This window comes from Convolutriloba macropyga, chromosome 7 (assembly GCF_964194025.1).
Source record: "Convolutriloba macropyga chromosome 7, txConMacr16.3, whole genome shotgun sequence".
In the NCBI taxonomy this organism is placed as follows: Eukaryota; Metazoa; Xenacoelomorpha; order Acoela; family Convolutidae; genus Convolutriloba; species Convolutriloba macropyga.
The window spans coordinates 61,391,877-61,411,523 of record NC_134474.1 but is presented as its reverse complement, the minus strand read 5'-3'; the positions used below and the strand labels follow the sequence as shown (position 1 = coordinate 61,411,523).

Sequence of the window (19,647 nt, the reverse complement as noted above, 5' to 3'; positions counted from 1 at the left end):
CGAATCACTTCTAAAACCTAATTGAACTGATGACTCGAAGCGTCCAACAGAGAAACCTAAAACTCTTTTATAACCTTCAAATTTTGAAAAAAAAATGATATTCAAAAAGTTCGGTTGTTTAAAAATTCAATTAAATTTCACTTATTATGTTTTACAAAAGCTAGTAGCTCGAATTCATTTACATCAGGTATAAATGGAAATTTCTCACAAAAAAATAATGAACAATATATATGCAAAACAAACCAGAAAGCTGGGAGTCGGAGGGTTGGAATGGAGACTGAATGTCTTCTATGTTCCATGATATCCACCATTATCTCCAAGTCTTTACACTGTTGTAAACGGTTAAAAATATCCTTGTAGCTAGTCAAGGGTAGAGCCAATGGATCTGCAAAATATATTATTTGGTATGCATATCGTTTAGCTTGCACTACCCAGTGGGTTCCAATAGAGTTGAATCATAATGCATTAACAATAAAAAAGTGTTGGTTTGCAAGTTCAGAGCATAATTATCAGCGGCATAAACCCCTCTAAATTTGAAATTGAGATGTTCACAATTTTTCCCTTGAAAAAGAATTTGGTCTTAGTCCATTAGTATGTGATCATGGGAAGAGCGTTCTTAGATGCGTTTCCTTCTGAGTCAATGTAGATCGTAGACGCTTTTTCTCGAGAACAAGTCGCCTTGAGATCTTACTGAAATGCGATACGTGACTCCACTAACCAAATGTTTCTCACATGAAAAGAAAACTGCAACATCAACTGCCAACTTTCCATATAACGTCATGCGTGCGAATTGTCCCACTGTTCTTTTTCTTTTATCTGATGTTGCTGCTGAAATCATGCCTGAGTTTTCTTCACACTCGTAACCGTGACATTTTAGTCAATTTCTCTTTGAGCCTCTACCGTGAGAAAATTCAGTTTCTATGTAACTTTTGTGTGCATAGTGTCCATCAGCTGTTGAAATTTTGATGCCATTTGCAGAAACAGTACGATCGGCGAAAAGCGAATGAAGGATTTTTTAAGCAAAATATGGAAGATCACTGGCATTACCATCACCAGCTGTGTAGCGCAAAACCGTTCCATCTGTTTGAAGTATTCGACACTTAATCTCCAGGTAATTTTTTGCAGATCAATAAAATTGTTGCAGTCACCAACAACTTCAAATTCCAATGATGACCCTGAGGGCGAATAAAGCGGTCCTGTTTTTCGCTCGAATGTTTGATCAAATGTTACCAATAAAGATGATTGTTTTTCGAATAAGTCTAAAGAACTGTGAGTGGCTTCAGATGGTATTGCAATACTAACTCGCATTTTTCAAACGCGAGAAAATTCAAGACGACTCCTCTTTGGACGGGGATTTCGAGAAAGGATTTTTCTGGTTGAGAATTTTAGTGTTTGATTTATACAAGGTTTCTTGTATTGCCGTCTTTTTCGTCTAATTAATTGACGACCTGTTGCAATACGCGACTGAAGAGAGCTACCTATTTGTTTGCGAGCTGTTTTGGCTACTGTATTTTTCATTGCTTGTTTAGCTGACCTTTTTTGGTTGCAAAATCTACTGACTCTGGTGCTCCCTGCACCAAAAAATTGTGACCAATCTTTTTTGCTGCGGGCCAGAGAATTTCGCGTGCCAATGGCAGAGAAACTCTTCCAATACATGCAGCAAGGGCTCCAAAACCGCTGCCTCTTTATCTGTAGTGTCCGCAAAAATGCGGCATTGATTGAGATGCTTGACTGCTGCAGTAGACCTCCATTTTAAACAATATTTTGAAATTTCAAACTGACTATTTCCGGTACGTTTTAAACTGAGTTTAAACAACTTTTCCGGTGCCAGAATAGTTTTCCAGTTTCGTTTCTCAACTCTACTGGGATATTCTGAATGTTGTTTGATAATATTGGCTTGTAATCCAGATTTGAGTAGAACTTGTGGTGTATGGGTGTCACTTTGTTTATGCTACCGTTTCTCAAATGTCTTTCAGACTCAATGATTTTTTTTACCGGAGCTCTCACATTACCCACGTTTTGATCTTCAATTATATCAAGGTATACAAATATTAACTGTGATATCAACTGAAAAATCTCCAATATGTCGGTTCAAAGAGTTGCCTGCATTTTCTGACTTGTAGCCAATAAAAAAAAACCATGATGTGAGTTATCTTTCCTTCCTTTAAAACCAAGAACAATGGGGACCTTCGTCTTCAAATGACAAACCTTCGTTAGGCCCAAATTTCGAAACCAATTTTTTGTCACAGTAGCAAAATCATAGTCAAATTGTTTCAATTCAGCGATTCGGAAAATTTCTTCTAAAAGCTCTATTGAACTGTTGTATATACCTTTACGAATTCTTCGAAGTTGTCCTGTGCGGTTATGTGAAGCATCAAGTTCAGCGCCAAAACAACTATTTCGGCTGAGTTTACATTGTTGATGTATGATGGAAATGATATTGAAGCAAAGGCAACTTGCCAATCTCCGTCTAACTGGAATGGTTGGGCGAGTTGGTTTCGAAACTTGACCATAGTATTATTGGTAAAAATTAACATTGATGCAATCGATATCAAATCAAAAGTAAATTCTTTACAAAAACTCATGTTTAGTCTTCGACAGGAAGGACGTTCATTTGGACTAAATCTGGTTCACAATATTTACCTTCAATTATAAATTTTTTTGCATCTATAAGGTTGTATAATGGTGGACTGAGGGCGGCAACCTTGAACACCGTGAAGACTTCGTCTGTATAGTTTTGTTTATGACCTTTCCAAAATATTTCGTCTGGCTTTGCAATCCGAACCAAGTCTCCCTCTTCGTATTTTGGCTTGTACTTTTTTGTGCTAATTGCTAGGGATATTAGAAACGATTCATGTTTTTTGAAATTTTATTAGGTGCAAGTTCGGTAACACGATTAATACAACTGTTTAGTATTTACAAACTTGGGCAATTCCTTTATATAAGTTCCGGTCGAATTTTCGTCCAAGAATTTGTAAATGTTTTTGAGCGATCGAATATTCCTTTCAGCAAATGCCGACTTGGTTTTTGTTTTCGATGTTATATAAATGATTTTTTTTCTTTTGATAAAAGGTTTTGAATTCACGTTTAAACTCGGATGACTTGTCTGTCCAAACCCTTTCTGGTTTTTTCTGCTCGATCTTTTTTTGAACGCTTCGACCGCATCTTTTGCAAATAAAGCCTTCATTGGTTGCACTCGTAGGTATCGCGATAAAAGATCAACCGCCGCAAGTAAAAATTTGACTCCATTGTTGTGTTGGGTAACTTTATCCATATACGCCACATCAGACCAGATTTCGTTTATTCGGAATGCAACAACTTTCAGTCTCGGAAAAGTTCTCTGAATTGTTTGTATTTTGTGCACGGGGCTTTCGACTGAAGCTATTGAACAACTTTGGTAACCGCTGGCTTTCTTCAAGTTAACAAGCTACCAAAATCTTCACTACCTTTTGTGTATAATTTGTTCAATTGTTTAACGTGAGAGGAAGTAATTTGCCCACGAGCTAGACGGTTGGATTTCGTCTTTTGCACCTTCAAAGCTTCCTTCATCGGTCGCCAGAAGCTTTTGACTCTTCTGTTCTCGAGACTCCTGACTCTTCATTTTCGGGTTCATCCTCAAACAAATGTAACTTTTCGTTTAGTGATAAGGCAAGAAATTTTTGCGTATGTATTGCAAGTTAAATGTGAAATCGTATCTAGAAAGGTCAGGGCGTTGATATGTTGGAGTAAAAGCTTAGATGTGGTTCGCTGTAGATCGTAAAGAAAATCTGGGACAAGAATTCCCGTACTTACTTTTTTTATCATTAGTGTTGATGTTTGATCCAACTATAGAGCTTCTGACTCTTCTATTTTTTTTTCTAGTATTATGCTCGCCTTTTCAAACTTTTTTGTCAAGGTGTTTAATATCTCTCAAAACTCGCTCGCTAATTTCAGTTAAAAATTTTGTATCAATTTTCTCATCTCTAGTCTCATTCAGCTCATCTTCGACATTCTACAAAAAATTATCTGTATGCTGTTGCGTGGTAGAAGGTGCTGGTGGAGACTTGTTTCTCTTCAATAGTGATATTTGTTTGGCTTTCTCGGACATTTTTATTGTTGAGAAGCTAAGTAATTTGGAGTTGTTCCTTCGCATACATTTGGCGAGAAATTAGCACAAACTCTTCAGTGAGCATGTTACTCTAGAAACACAATACAAGGTAACGCACTAATTTTAACTAAACGAAATCCAGAATCTTAGATTATCAGAATTAAAGAAAAATTTTCTCATTTTTTTCAACTCCTCTGTCTGCAAGTTAGCGTAGTGGTTTCTCGAAATTTTTGAATTCTACTTTATTGATTGGTACAACTCCAGAGAGTACGTTCACCACAGTCACTCAAAAATCAAATGAAATCACCCTGATGTAATGTTTTTGGAGCTGTGTTTTCATTCCTCTTATTTGCCCATTGCTTAAGCATTAGCAAATGTTTCTTTTCCATTTGTAATGACTGCTTCAGGGGACGAAATGTAAAAAATAGAAGTATCCGGTCCAATAAGTTGCGATGAAGAGCGTAAACCCTTGATGGTTTTTGGGTCGAGATCAATCATCAAATGACCAAAGGGCTCCGCAGTTGCTAGTTTGTATGCTTCTTTTAGCAATTGGAGACAATTCAAGTGACTTCCAAGATATTCAATTTGTTGAATGTCACGAAACGGCTTGAATATTATTATGTGTGTTGTATTCAGATCAATAGTTCTGGGCCATTTGCCTTGATGGAACAAATTATGTTTGACGTATATAACATGTAATTTGCGATGAAGTCATGACGTGGCTATTTTTGCAAATTCTTTGTCGTTCAAGATTTCTTCACATGAATCGTCATAGATAAGCAGACAATGCGATAGATTTTTTGTTATATCAAAGCCTGCGTATTTTAGAAACTGAATCCCTGGTATAACTCGTTGCATATCTTTGAAAAGTTGTTGGAACTCTTTGTAAAAATAGTAAATTTTCTCAAAGCGGGGATAAAAGGTTGAACCTTTTAACATTCGAAACAAGACTTCTGTTTTACCACAACCACTTGGTCCTACAATTGGAGAAAAACTGATTACTATGAGCTGCGTATAAGTACCGAATTTTTTCGCGGTTTTGGACATTTTGCATAGCGAAACCAAACGATATATTAATTTTAGCAGAACTTAATAATTTATTATAAAATTCTCGATTACTGCCTCTAGATTTAGTTCTTGCAATTAAAAGCTATGTACGCTCTTTTTTCAAGTACTGAGTCAAAATCTTCGAAGGTACAGGCAGCCAAATTTTGTTCATTGTTCTTTCTGTGACGAAGAAGCTGGTAATACGTAGGGAACGATAAAGGGCAGCTGCTACACGAAAACTTTTTCTTCAGGTTCAAAGACGGCGCATGCGTAGAGGCAATGTGATGTTGTAATTTTTCATCGTCGCGACATGACTTGGGGGCACACTGAGCAGTTTTTTTAATTGAAGTGTTTGATGTTTGGTCATATGGGATTCCAAAATAAGCTTTTTGCATGAAGGAAGAACACTGTTCATCTGTTCCTTTGGATCAGAAGCTATTGTAATTTTCTACAAAAAAATGTTTAATATTTTGAATCTTATGAAGTTTTATCTTATGAGTTGCTGCAATGAATAGATAAATAAATATGAAGCTGAATCTTTTCCCAGTTAAAATTGAATAAGTTTAGGTCTCAATTATTCAACTAAATTTAAGCTTGTAAAAGGATAACAAGAAAATTTGTCTGACATTTCCAGAAAAATCTTATTGACCATGACGTAACTATGATAATTTTTCGACTACTTAACATCTTCTCAAGAGAATTCAGCAACCAATAGAAATTAACCATTGAAAACTAAAACTAAGACCTAAAACTTAAGTGCTTTTATATTTATTTCCAAAAATGTCTCATCTATTTTCTCAAACGAAATTCTCTGATTATTATCGTATATGTCAAAAAGTATTTTCTTGATCAGTACACTGCTTTTCTCTTCCTAAAAGTCGTAGATTAGACTTTATTAAAAGTGTTGTTTTTAGAGTTCACAAAATTTGTAAACTCATTTCAAGCCTACTTTATTGAAACATTCGAGTCTTTTAAACACGATAACACTTGAGAGACTTTTACTAATTTTGTGAAAACTGGAGATGGAACAAATTAATTATCTGGTCAAATGAATTTTCATCCTTACTGATAAAGGACACGATGGGAAATACAGATATTGTATAAGAGAATTGATGAAAAACAAAAAACAAATTTAAACATAAACCGACCAATGTCGAAAGAATGGCTCCTGAACAACAGACGGATTGAAAAACATTTAACCCCGCCTGGGTTCAAACCACTGACCTCCCGGTCCATAACCAGATGCACTGCCTACTCGGCTATGAAGCCCTACTTTATGTTATGCTGCAAACAATTTTATGTTAGCAACAAGCTTTACTTCGGAGTGAGAGCAATAGAGATCACTCAAAAATGAAGAGCGAAAGCGTAAAAAAGTCACTCGAGAAATCAAAGAATGTTCTAGGAGAAATGCGCAAAAACGGTCGAGCGAAAAATTTGCATAAAAAAGACCAACACGTTTACAATAATTGCTATAAACTTCGTTCAAGAGCAATTAAAATGGTTCTTTCTAAAGTTTTCAACAGCATATCGTTCAAGAGCACACACATTGAGCGTGAAATAAAACAGTCCGATTCCAATTCCAACTATGGCGCCAAAATAGTTTAATTGCCAAAATTGTTGAATTTCTTTTGAAAATAGTTGAAAACAAAAACAGCAGCGGAAACAATTAGGTGCGACAATTTGATTTCTTATCCGATCTAAAGTTCACCCACCTGTGGATGAATTTAAAACCTCCATCCTATCTCATAAAATCATGCCACAGCACATGGGCCGTAAATAAGTATTATAACTTAAATAAAAGGATGCAGTACTTTAGAGCTTTTCCTATAAGTATTTCCAAAAAATTAACTCTTTCAGTTTTAGGAGCAGTTGAATGCCATTGCCATACCAATTGTGGATGCAGCGACTAAACATAAGATCATCAAAATAGTACACAACAAAAATAAACAAGCAACGCTCACCTTTTCTTCCCAGAATTTGAGTGGTTAGAATGCGAAGTAGAATAATTGTTAGAATGCGAAGGGGACTTGGAATGATAAACAGAACTAGTTTTACTTTCGGTGTGGTGGTGGATAGAATGTTTTTCATAATCAGAACGATTCTTTTTACTATTGCTACTGCTGCGGTGGTGGTGGTGGTAATCGCTGTTTGTATTATTTTGAGTTTTGCTATTGCTGTTATTGCTGCGTGATCTTGATCGCGATTTTGACTTTCGTTTGTTGTCGACGGATTTCGATCGGGAAGGCGATGAAGAAATAGATCGTGATCTGTGTTTGTGATGGTGACTTTTGCTCTTGTGCTTCTTGGAAGATCTGAAACACAAATGTTATGAAGTACCTTTATATCCTTTGACATTTAACGCTTTGCAATTCTTGTGTCTCAGAAAATCTTTCAGCAACGACCTTAAAGCAACAGCTCCATTGAACAACGTTTTCAATCGAATAACTTATTGTTCAAATTAAACTAGAAAAAGCAGATTTGTATTAACCTCATGTCTCTCCGCTTAATCATATGGAGTATTTTAAAATGCACCATTTGTTTTAAAAATATATATTTTAAAGTGAACAATTAGTGGACGGGATTCAAGACACCCAAGCCATGCCACCCATGAACCGCCAAGTTTTTTTGGGCAATCGAAAAGGAAGGGGAAAACCAATTGAAGCTGTCAATGTAGATTCATATAAATCACATGAACTCTGGTACCAGTAATTCTCAAGACACATGGAATTATTGTTACAGCAACCTCCTTGTAGAATGTCAAACAGAAAAGATCTATTTCATCTTTGGTGCATAATTTATCATAAATTTGCTTTCTCACAGTGTATGTTAGTTGATTTTTGTATGTCAAACAAAGATATGTGTTCAAATTAGTGTTATCGGGATTTGTTTTCATCAAGAATTTTCTTTAATACGTTGGGTTGGATAAAAAAACTTTCTCGTCTTTTCATAAATAACGAAAATACCGTAAAACTCTATTCAAACATATAAGCTTCACTTTTTGAGGCAGACAAATTTGCTCGAAATAGTTTTCAGTAAAGAAAAATTTACTTATGAGTTGATCTCTTCTCCTCTGTTTTTTCGGGCTTATCTTCTTGGGGGTCTTTCCCGCCAACCTCTGGTTCCTGGCTCTCCTCGTTTCGTTGCCTGGAACGGGATCTACTGTGGCGATGGGAGTGTCGATGCCGTTTGGAATGCTTCGACTTCTTCCTGTACAAAAAATAGAAGCTGAAAAGGATCTGAGCCAGTTAGTTGACCAATCAGGCGCCGAGCACAGCTTTAAGATACTTGACAGTTGATTGTTACTTAAGCAAAGATCTTCGACTCATTCTTACTTGTGTGAAGATTTTCGATCTCTCTTCCGAGACTCAACATCCTCCTTTTCCTCGTCTGTTTCTTCTCTTTTCACTGCAGCCTCTTGTTCAACAGCAGGCTCTTCGTTTCCATCGTCGACATCGTCTCCATCTGCCAGCTGTGAAGGAGCATCTATCTTCATGGCAGTGCGGAATGCCTCGTTCTTAGCAGCTGTTGCTTCCGCCATTGCATGAGTCTCACTCCCAGCACTAAACACACACATCATTGTATCACATCGAGTATTAGGGAACTCTTACAACGTGAAATGTATTAAATTAATTGAAATGCCTCATCAGGTTTCTTATTAATCAGGCTGTGTAAACCATTATTAGTGCAAAAAAACCTCATTAGTTGTCGCGGAGGGTGAGATGAGCAGAACTTTGGAGTCCAAAAAAAGTTTAACAAGACTTACTTCAAAAAAGTTCCCTTTAGACAATGAATTTACAACTTGTCACTTTTTACTTTTTTGTATGGTAACTGTAACGAACCAACCAACCAATTAAAAACACATTCAACAATGCTCTTGCGCTTCAACAGTTGGTCCAGGTGCTTGCAATGAAAAGGCAAATCGTCGACCAAAAACGGCCAGGCGCAATATCGCATAAAAATAACAACGGTTCCCAAAAAATTGACAAAAAAATTCAATTCAGAGGAATTAAACACCGAAAGCGGAATTCCATCAGAGAAATTAAACACCATCAAAGAATTTCCAGACATAAAAATAGATCACTTTGCGATAAATTCTGTTTAACGTTTCGAAATAAACTCATCATTGTACTAATTTGAGCTACGAGAGCAATGACGCTTCAAAAGCGCAAACGACCAACAAGACCCCAAATCATTTTACAAATAAGTTCCAGGAAGATAAAATCGCAGCTCGGTCATTCTACATTTACGGAAATTTTTTTTCTAAAAGCAGAAACACAGAAGGGACAAGACCTGTTTAATGACGCAGCCACAACACTACTGGCGTATGAATTATCCTGCAGTTGAGTTCTATTTGACGTTGAACTATTCCACACTTGTTGAAACAATTCCTTCGAATTCACATCCAGCTTCACACGTGTTGATGACGTAATATCCGGGGCAGCTTTGATGGAACCTCGTGCCGATAGCCGTCCCATAACTTCCATCACCACTTACACTACCGCAAAGACGCCAAAACCCACCGCAGCCGATTTACTCGTACGATTTGCCCATTTCGATACGATAACGGGTTCAGTTCAACAGTAACCATGTGTGACCACCATATAAGACATTAGACTTAACGGAACTTGTTAATACTTAAAACCACCTACAGCAAAGAAAAAAACAGAAAAATACAGCTAAAGATCACAAAAAGGGGGACAGTAAATTTTAAAAGGGGGAGTAAACTTATAACTACTGAGTAATAAACAAAGAAAAACAAAAAGCAGATAAATTTCACCACACCGAGCAGCTCAAAATAAGCGTACGTAGCGAAAAAATAGAGAAGTAATGTAAAAACAATAATCCACGCACTCTAAAAATGTGGAGCTAGCAACTTCACTGTGCTATATGTGTACTCTGCATACAGTTCTACGTGGAAAAGGGGGAAATGTATTGCATGGAAAAAATAGCGTAGCTTATACATTTGCATATTGGGAGCAGGGATAGAAAATACAACAGGCCGTTTTGATACACGCGTTTATTTCAATTCATTCCTTCTTTTTCTCATTTTCTCTCCATGGGATGTGTTTGTATGAGTACACATAGAACCCGCTTCTGCCCAATTGATACAATATCAGATATTGGGATATGAAAAGCAGCCAGGTTGGTGCGGAAAGCGTGGAACGATTTATCAATGTACAACAACCAGCAAACGGTTGTAAAAAATTGGGACCATTTCCCTTTTCCCCTGTTAGAATATGACCCCCCTACATCTAATGGACACTTTGCACCCTTGTAATGATTAATATTAATTCCATTAGATAGACTTCTTGGCGACATTGTTGAAAATGCGGCCTGTTTTCAGTTGCCCCTTTTATTAGGAGGAGAAACTCATTTTGGAAGCAAAAATTAGTATCAATTTCTTCGCAGTCTTTCGAAGATTTTTAGCACAGAAAATTTCCAGAAAAACATATCTTTACGAATGCACGATGCAAAAGATCAATTCTTAAGAGAAGTTTAAAAGGAGCTCAGAGCTAATTGAACGTGACATTACTTGGCGTACATCAAACGTGTTCACTGTACATTACTGAGCGATAAGCTCGCAACTCAAACTAATGTAAGCTAACATTAATTTTTCAATTCCTCTACAGTCTGGATAGAGCAAATCTTAACTCTCATCGCCTACCTGCAGGTAAATCTTCCCAAAATTGGATCGAATTTTCAAAACTTTTCGCATACTATTGATGAGTCATTTTTCTGACGAGATACGAGTATTGCAATGCTTTTTATGGTTTTTCTGAGGTGGGTCAAAATGTACGATTAAGTGGAGGCGAGCTCTTCCTCCCGATAAAGTTTTTTATTTGCGTTCATCTAATCAAATTTTATCCAACCAAACAGTACCACTTTGTGACGTAGAGAAAGCGAGTGTGTACTCACTAGTGTCGCCTGTTGAGGAGTTTCTCTGCTTTGCTACTGCTGCTATTCTCCTCACTCAGTGTCCGTCTCATCTCTGCCACCTTCACTTGGATCTCCGCCTCTTCGTATCTAAATCAAGCATCTTAATTGACAAGAATACAAAACTGAAGTAAACGGCAATCCAGTTGCCATAAAACAGCACAAAACCCGCATACCAGCAGTGGAAACAATGCAGCATTATTCAGGAACCCATGAGCTGAAAAATCGAATAGGAATTCAATCTTTCTCGTCTACGTGGCCAACATTGTTTGGTTAGGTCATGTGCAGTTTGACAAATTGGCCGCTTTAACTTTAAATAATAGCTGTATGGACTTCTCTAGTCTTATAATTTGATAACAGTAAAGCAGCACAACCATGTCGCAACACGACCGCGGTAGTTTAATACGTTTTCCTATGTTAGCATACTGAACGTCAAATAAGTTAGCACCCTGCACTTTTACGGAGTAAGATCTCAATTTCGAACGCGATATTCCACCAAAATGAGAAATTTCCAAAAATATTATTAAACAAAGACAGTGCAACTTAGCAAAAAAAATCTGAGTAGTACAAATAAATTTTCAAAAAATACCTCAGAATCTATATCAATCAATTAACCGTAATTTCAGACTAGTTGTTAGTGACGCTTTTTCATAATCTTGCGAAACCATATTTCAAGCAAATTTTAAAATACATAACAGATTGCCAGAAATTAGCCCCCATTGATTCCCACGGAATCCCCCTCCCCTGGAATTAAAAGAACCAAACAAAAGTTGATTGTCCAAAGAAAACTTTTGACAACAACCAGCTGCTTTGATTGGATTTTGTAGTTAGACAAACGCATGAGCTTAAAAAAAAATTGCATAATACAATTCAAACTAATTGACTTGCAAAAATAGGAGAACTATAAAAGCCAGCTAAGATAAGGGCGGCTATTAATAAAAATCAAGTTGACCTATAAACCGATCAAAACTGCTTTTATCGTATTTTTCAAAAAATTCCCCCGCTATATCAAGCCGGGACATAAACTAAATGACAGAAATGTAGCGATATTAATATAACGGACTGCCACCTGATAAATTGCACTCGACAGACAGATGCGTGTTCGATTGTGTTGAAGCCTGCTGGGCTGGGGTTTTCAGCGGGGTATGGGGCAGTAATTTCAATAGCTGATCTCAAAATATGCTGTTAGAGCTTATTATGAACCACTATATTAACTTACAAAATGCAAAATGAATTTAGTTTTCGAGCAAATATCATCTAACTCCTAAGAAGCTGTCACCAATTGAATTCGGCTATATAAAAGTGTGAAGTAAACGATAGACCTAATAAGAACACTAAAACCAAAAGGCAAGGGTGTAAAGTCACTCAAAAGTCAGTCATCATACAAAACTTTCCATTAAAAAAGCAAACGACGACGATCAATCCTTCAAATAAAACTTCACTTAAGATTAGAAAACAAATCTTTATTTAAAACATAGCCGGCAAAACGCTGGAAAATAGCCGCCGTTCAAGCGCTTGACGCACATCGAGATTGAAATACAGAAAAAGGAAGAGAAAGAAACCGAAAGAATTTTTTGTCCTCGGTTGCAAAAAGTGTTCTAATTCGTTGTGCAGTTTCAGTTATATTCTAAATCTATAATTAATTCAGCTTATAAACTGATAGCTATTAAGATTAATACTAACATCAGCTATCAATCGCTCTAATGGACTTTGAAAACCTAATGCACTATGACTTAATGACCGGGCTTTATCGGTTTATCACGTTTTTATTTAGACATTGAAAGTATTCACTACATTGCTCAACTCAATATGCAAAACAAATTAAAAACCATTCAGTTCAAACATGGCGTGAACTAAGTCTAGATTAAATAATAGCAGTTAAGAGGCTGACGGCGGCTATTAAAAACCGAGCAAACAGAAAAGAACAAAAACACGAAAACTAAAAACCTGTTAAATTTCTCAACAAGTCGCTGAATATTGCAAAGTCTAAATAATTGTTCTCAACACACCTTAACAAACAACTCTTGCTTATTCAATAGGCAACAACGCGACACTGAAACACTAAAAACCCTTAAAGCATGAGCAATTAAAAACCACAAAAAACAGCAGAATTGATTAATTTATGAAAATATGTTTACACTTAGTAATAATAACCCTAGCACCATACCTAATATAAAAAAATGTTACAAAAATTCTGAAAGTCAGAAAACAATAGAAAAATAGGCAATTTTGAAAATTGTTCAAAAAATTGTTCATATATTAATAAAAAAAACTTGGTTGCAGGATTCCGTTACTATTTTCCGGCGAGTCCCAATTTTCACATTTTTTATCCCGGTTGAGCTGCACGGAAGAAAGCAAAATTAGCCTTCTTTGCAGCAATTGTTGAGTCATGATAAATTGAACATTAGGCATGAAAATTTGACGCTTATGTAAAACAATTTTACAGATTATGCATTCGCCTATATTTACTTCGATTTACTTCGATTTATGCACTTGTTACTTCGATTTAAGCTGAAATTCATAGCTTGTAGAATTAAAAGTACCGGTTTTCGCAACCTCGAAGACTTGATAAAAAAGAATCTGATTATGCAACCATTTTATCAACACGTTATACCCTCTGAAGGTAATTGAAGTCTTAATTTCTTTCAACTATCCAACGGTTTTTTTGTGTTCGCGTTCTTCTGAAGTGGCTTTCTCAAATCTTTCCAGCTAAAAAGTCCGTTTTGGTGTAGGGATATGACAAATTATGTGTTTTGAATTTTTCTTTCACGAAGTTGACTTTTTATCAAGCCTAGGATCGTCATCTTCAATCTGCACTTCTATAAATTGGAGTAGAGCCCAAGCGCAAAAGCTTGGGGATTTAATTTTCATACAGGGAATTTGTTTTTATTATCTTGCCACTTCATTGTTTTCCAACGTTCTTATGTTGTTAATAATTGCAAATCCCCGGAATATCGGAATGTAGCGTTTTCTAATTATTTGGAAACTAAGGAGACAATTAAAGTGAAGAGAGATGAATACTAGTTCCTCCTCTGCTAAAAGTATCCGACTAATTTTGTAGATAGATTACTCATTTGGTTATATTGTGGAACTGAATCCAAAACATTTAGAGAACACAAAAATGTCGTCTATTTTCAACTCATATATATATATATATATATATATATATATATATATATATATATATATATATGCATAATTTTACTAAGAAACCTTATTGAATATATATATATATATATATATATATATATATGCATAATTTTACCAAGAAACCTTATTGAAATTAACATAGCCGGCAAGTTGCCAGAAAAAAGCCGCAGTAGACGCTTGTGGCCTACCATGAATTGAAACAACAAAAGAAATAAGATAGACAGATTGACCACCAGTCCTTTAATAGACCACTAGACTTTTTTGGGTTAGATTCGGACTGTCATTTTTAAGAGACGCAACCTTTATGAAAAGACCCCAATAAAGCTTTTTCAAAATTATATTCGAAATCAAAGACTCTAATACTCAAAAATTAGGGCATATACGTTTGGCACTAATTAGATGAATACTATTGATCTTTAACTACTAAATTTTCATAAAAACTGAAGTTCATCTAAGTGAATTCAGATGTCATTTTTCTGAGTGACGTAAATCACCCAATTGAACTAGAAGCAGAACAAATGACGTCACTCACACAAATTTTTACTGCAAAGCAGTAGAAGTCAGTGAAATTGAAAAAGTCAATTTCAAGAAGTCAGGTCGCAAGAACTATCGATGGAGACGACGAATTAAAAAACATAGCAGGACAAGTCCTGAAGTACAATTCAAAAAATTTTCATTGACTATACATCAAACTAGACCTAAAACGTACTAAGAGTGAATTGGGAAAACCATTTCTGAAAAAATCAGATCAAAAAATTTTGAAAAAAAAAAATAGAAAATCAATGTCAAAGTGCCGCATGTGAACAAAAAACCACTAGCGAGAAAACGAAATTTGGTTCAAACAAAAAAACAAGGCCTAGAATGAACAAGGCATAGAATGAATATAATGGATTGGGAAAACCATTTAGAAAATCCGATCCAAAAACCAGAAAAACAGTAAAGATCAAAGTCAAATTGCCGCATGTGAATAAAAAACCATTAGTGAGAAAGCGAATTTTTGTTCTAACACCGTTTTCTCACTCTACTTAAAAATTAGAGCGCAAAAATTTCACGCCGCAAAACCACTCGCTTTTTCGCTCCACTTCCTGTTTCAGCGTGACCAAAATAACTACTCCAATTTGACTTAAAAAATCATGAAAATGTGTGAACAGATCTTCAAAAAAAGACAGCGCCCCAAGACAATTCAAATTTTTTGAATTGTAAAAAACCACGATGGCCCCAATAAAAAATGCAATCGCTTCGCAGCTATTTGACCTTATCTCTTTGAATTACAGTAAATAAAAGTCAATTTCAAATTGATTCAAAATGCAGTTGAAATTGCATGAACGACTGAACAAAAAGTGGCTGTGACGTCATATGGTCGTAACAAAAATCATGATGACGATATAAAAAAACCAAGAGAAGGCCAATAATAGCCCCAGCTATCGCTGTGCGGCTATTAAAAATGTTTAGGGGCTCTGATTTGTTATTCAAGCTATTTAATCGTACTTGTTTTCCCTCAAATACTAGTAATTACCCTCAAATACTAGTAATAACAGGGAGAATTGATAGGATATTCCCAAAATTAAGAAATTTCGCTGTCATGTTGTTTTTTTAAAATTTTTTGATGTTGATTTACATCTTTATCAAATTTAACCAATTAAGCTTGGGATGCTAGAGCAGAGTAAATTTGCCATCTTGTATTTCAAAAAGCTGCGTGCCTCCTGGAAACGTCAGCCTTTCTAACATCGGATGAATTGCTCTCAAGCCACTGGCTGGGGGATTTAGTTTGTGGGTTGAAATTTTAGAATGGCCGCAAAAACTTGGACTTCATGGGAAAATTTCACATAAAAAGAAGCCACAAACGTTTACAATAATTGATACAAACTTCCTTCTAGAGCAATTAGAAGCATTACTTCAGATGTCTCGATATGTGTATATAAGTAGTTATGTACTCTTCGCATTTTATTTGCTCTGTTTTTATGAATTCTGGATAACGAATTCAAACTAATCATTTTTTCTAGGTTTCACAGGATTTGAAACTTCACGTTCCATTTTCTATTTGACAAAAGTTGAGCGCAGATTAAGACAGGGGTCAGATCATTAAGTGCGTTCGAGTCTCATAACGAGCCTCTTCATTTCTACTATACGATAAGTAAAGAAAAATGTACCCCTGCTGCTGCAGCTCATTCTCAAACTCCATATACTTGATCTCCAACTGTCGCTTCCTCTCGTGCTCCAGAATCTACTGAACAAGACCTAGAATGAATATAATGGATTGGGAAAACCATTTAGAAAATCCGATCCAAAAACCGGAAAAACAGTAAAGATCAAAGTGAAATTACCGCATGTGAATAAAAACCCATTAGTGAGAAAGCGAATTTTTGTTCTAACACCGTTTTCTCACTCTACTTAAAAATTAGAGCGCAAAAATTTCACGCCGCAAAACCACTCGCTTTTTCGCTCCACTTCCTGTTTCAGCGTGACCAAAATAACTACTCCAATTTGACTTAAAAAATCATGAAAATGTGTGAACAGATCTTCAAAAAAAGACAGCGCCCCAATACAATTCAAATTTGTTGAATTGTAAAAAACCACGATGGCCCTAATAATAGCCGCAATCGCTTCGCAGCTATTAATCATTCAAGAAAAATGGTTGAGATGTTAAAGTTTTACAGTTTGAGCATTTTGAAACATAGCTGGCAGATTGCCAGAAAATAGCCGCAATAGATTCGTAGATCGGCAGTCTAAAAAAACAGTAAAGACGACAGACCAAAAAAATTCGTCTTTTTATTGAAGGCTGATCTGTTATAATTTGAATAAAAAATCTGTATAAGTTATTGCTGCCTCTATTAGCTGATCTCAAATAACCTTCATTTTGAGTGACACACACCCATTTGACCTTATCTCTTTGAATTAAAGTAAATAAAAGTCAATTTCAAATTGAGGAAGTCATTTTTGAGAGTGAGGTAAGTCAAATGTGACCAAAAATTTAATCACGCGCATGAACAAAAAAACTCGCTCCACTAAGAGCGAAAAATGACGTCACACATGCAATTCAGTTGAAATTGCATGAACGAATGAACAAAAAGTGGCTGTGACGTCATATGGTCGAAACAAAAATCATGACGACGATATAAAAAAAACCAAGAGAAGGCCAATAATAGCCCCAGCTATCGCTGTGCGGCTATTAAAAATGTTTAGGGGCTCTGATTTGTTATTCAAGCTATTTAATTGTACTTCTGTTTTCCCTCAAATACTAGTAATTACCCTCAAATACTAGTAATAACAGGGAGAATTGATAGGATATTCCCAAAATTCAGCCTTCTGGAAACGTCAGCCTTTCTAACATCGGATGAATTGCTCTCAAGCCACTGGCTGGGGGATTTAGTTTGTGGGTTGAAATTTTAGAATGGCCGCAAAAACTTGGACTTCATGGGAAAATTTCACATAAAAAGAAGCCACAAACGTTTACAATAATTGATACAAACTTCCTTCTAGAGCAATTAGAAGCATTACTTCAGATGTCTCGATATGTGTATATAAGTAGTTATGTACTCTTCGCATTTTATTTGCTCTGTTTTTATGAATTCTGGATAACGAATTCAAACTAATCATTTTTTCTAGGTTTCACAGGATTTGAAACTTCACGTTCCATTTTCTATTTGACAAAAGTTGAGCGCAGATTAAGACTGACAGGGGTCGGATCATTAAGTGCGTTCGAGTCTCATAACGAGCCTCTTCATTTCTACTATACGATAAGTAAAGACAAATGTACCCCTGCTGCTGCAGCTCATCCTCAAACTCCATGCACTTGATCTCCAATTGTCGCTTCCTCTCGTGCTCCAGAATCTCCTCATTGCCTCTCTTGGACAGTAACTTCTCCAGCTTCACAGCTGCATCATCATCCTAATAAGCAATGCCAACATTTTTATCACAATCTTTTATAGAGCTCGGACGTCTTAACAAACTAATGCAATAAGATAGCAGCTGGAAAAATGTCAAAACTACACATTGATTGTGATTTTTGCATCCTCACAATAAAAATGTATCGTAATAGTATCTTGTGTTTTCCTTTAACCAAATATTATTTCTTTATACGTGAGAAGATTCTGCAAGATCGGTACATGTCCACACCTGATGTATAATAGCTATTTATTGCAGCATTATCCAGTTAACTTGATCAAAGTTTTTCTTTGGTAGACTATAGCCAAAAAATAGCCCCTCAGTTGATATATCCGTTTGACAAAAAACTTGTTCACTTCATGGTAAAAGAAAACGCCAATATATGAGCAAATGAATTCAAAAGATTCCACTGGAAAGCGTGGTCATGGCTGGTGGGCAAGGGGGCAAAAAAGGGGTCAAAATTTATAAAAATTCAATAGTGCTCTTCACACCATCGAAGTCTGCCTCCACAGCAGCTGCAGTGATCGGTACATTTGATGCTCAGAGACTTAATGCTCTTGGGTTATCCCGTTTCTTTTGGCGAACAATCGAATAGCTCATGGAAAGAAAAAACTCTCGAAAAACCTTTAACGAGAAAATGTTGCACGAAAGACAATCGAATGTGAATCTTATTTTAACTAATAAGATTTATAATTAAAAACCAATTTAGACTCTAATTTTGCTGCTAACAAAAAGCACTAATAAAGCTGATCTTGAACTATAAGTTGAGGGATTTCTCTCGCAAGAAGTCATTTTGCACGTCTCCTTCATGTTTTCACGCTAAATCCTACTTTGAAAACTGTAAGCTCCAGCGTGTTTTAAATTGACCAAATTTCTTGGAACAAACTTCTTGGAAAATCCTGAAACGCCTTCAGGCAAGCTTGCTGTAAAAAGTCATGAGAAGCGAAGTAATGGCTTTACAACCTTTCTGTCCTTTATATTGCGGTGAAGCAGAAACAGTGCATAAAAAAGACAAGACTACACAACTGCTTCAACTTCGTCTGAGAGCAGTTACACATATACAATTGAGATACATTAATGGGATGCGTAAAAAAACCAACAAAAATACAATAAACTCTTAACGAAATTAGCATTTCTAACAGATTCGGTAAGCACTTAACAGAATCGGGATAAAGCAATCCTTTTGAAAATCATTTAGTTAGCTTACAATTCAAATTGTAAGTAAGGGAGCACACTGGTGGTAGCTAACCTACCTCAACCTGCACTTTGTTCCGGCCCATTTTGATGAAAGCGAGGTTCTTCTGGACATAGCCATTGGTGCCACTGCCTCTGGGTGTCTGAAGTCCAATTCCATTATACATTACAAATACAATATCTGAAATGATCATTTATCGTCCGCCTCATGGAGTTACAACACAAGTGAAAGTTCGAAAAACGGCACATTCGCATATTATTAAAAAAAACATAGCTGGCAGATTGAAAAAAAATAGATAGCCACAATAGCTTTGTAGATCTGCAGTCTCAAAAAGATAGCAAAAGAAACG

At 36.0% G+C, this 19,647-nt stretch overlaps 1 protein-coding gene across 3 annotated transcripts in view; it reads right to left on the bottom strand.

Moving 5' to 3' along the window:
* The window catches only part of LOC142343218 (uncharacterized), a 65,833-nt gene extending 46,335 nt beyond the window's left edge, over window positions 1-19,498 (bottom strand). For 2 of the 3 annotated variants that reach the window (XM_075394977.1, XM_075394975.1), the window contains exons 1-6: window positions 19,357-19,498; window positions 17,976-18,106; window positions 11,051-11,158; window positions 8,467-8,694; window positions 8,183-8,341; window positions 7,096-7,446 (exon numbers count right to left, since the gene is read on the bottom strand). In XM_075394977.1, the coding sequence (XP_075251092.1) occupies window positions 7,096-7,446; window positions 8,183-8,341; window positions 8,467-8,694; window positions 11,051-11,158; window positions 17,976-18,106; window positions 19,357-19,491 (1,112 nt within the window). In that variant the 5' untranslated portion in view covers window positions 19,492-19,498. Of the gene's footprint in view, window positions 1-7,095; window positions 7,447-8,182; window positions 8,342-8,466; window positions 8,695-9,424; window positions 10,073-11,050; window positions 11,159-17,975; window positions 18,107-19,356 lie in introns of those variants that run through there. The other variant, XM_075394978.1, reaches the window with a different exon arrangement.
* Between the last annotated feature and the right edge of the window lie 149 nt (window positions 19,499-19,647).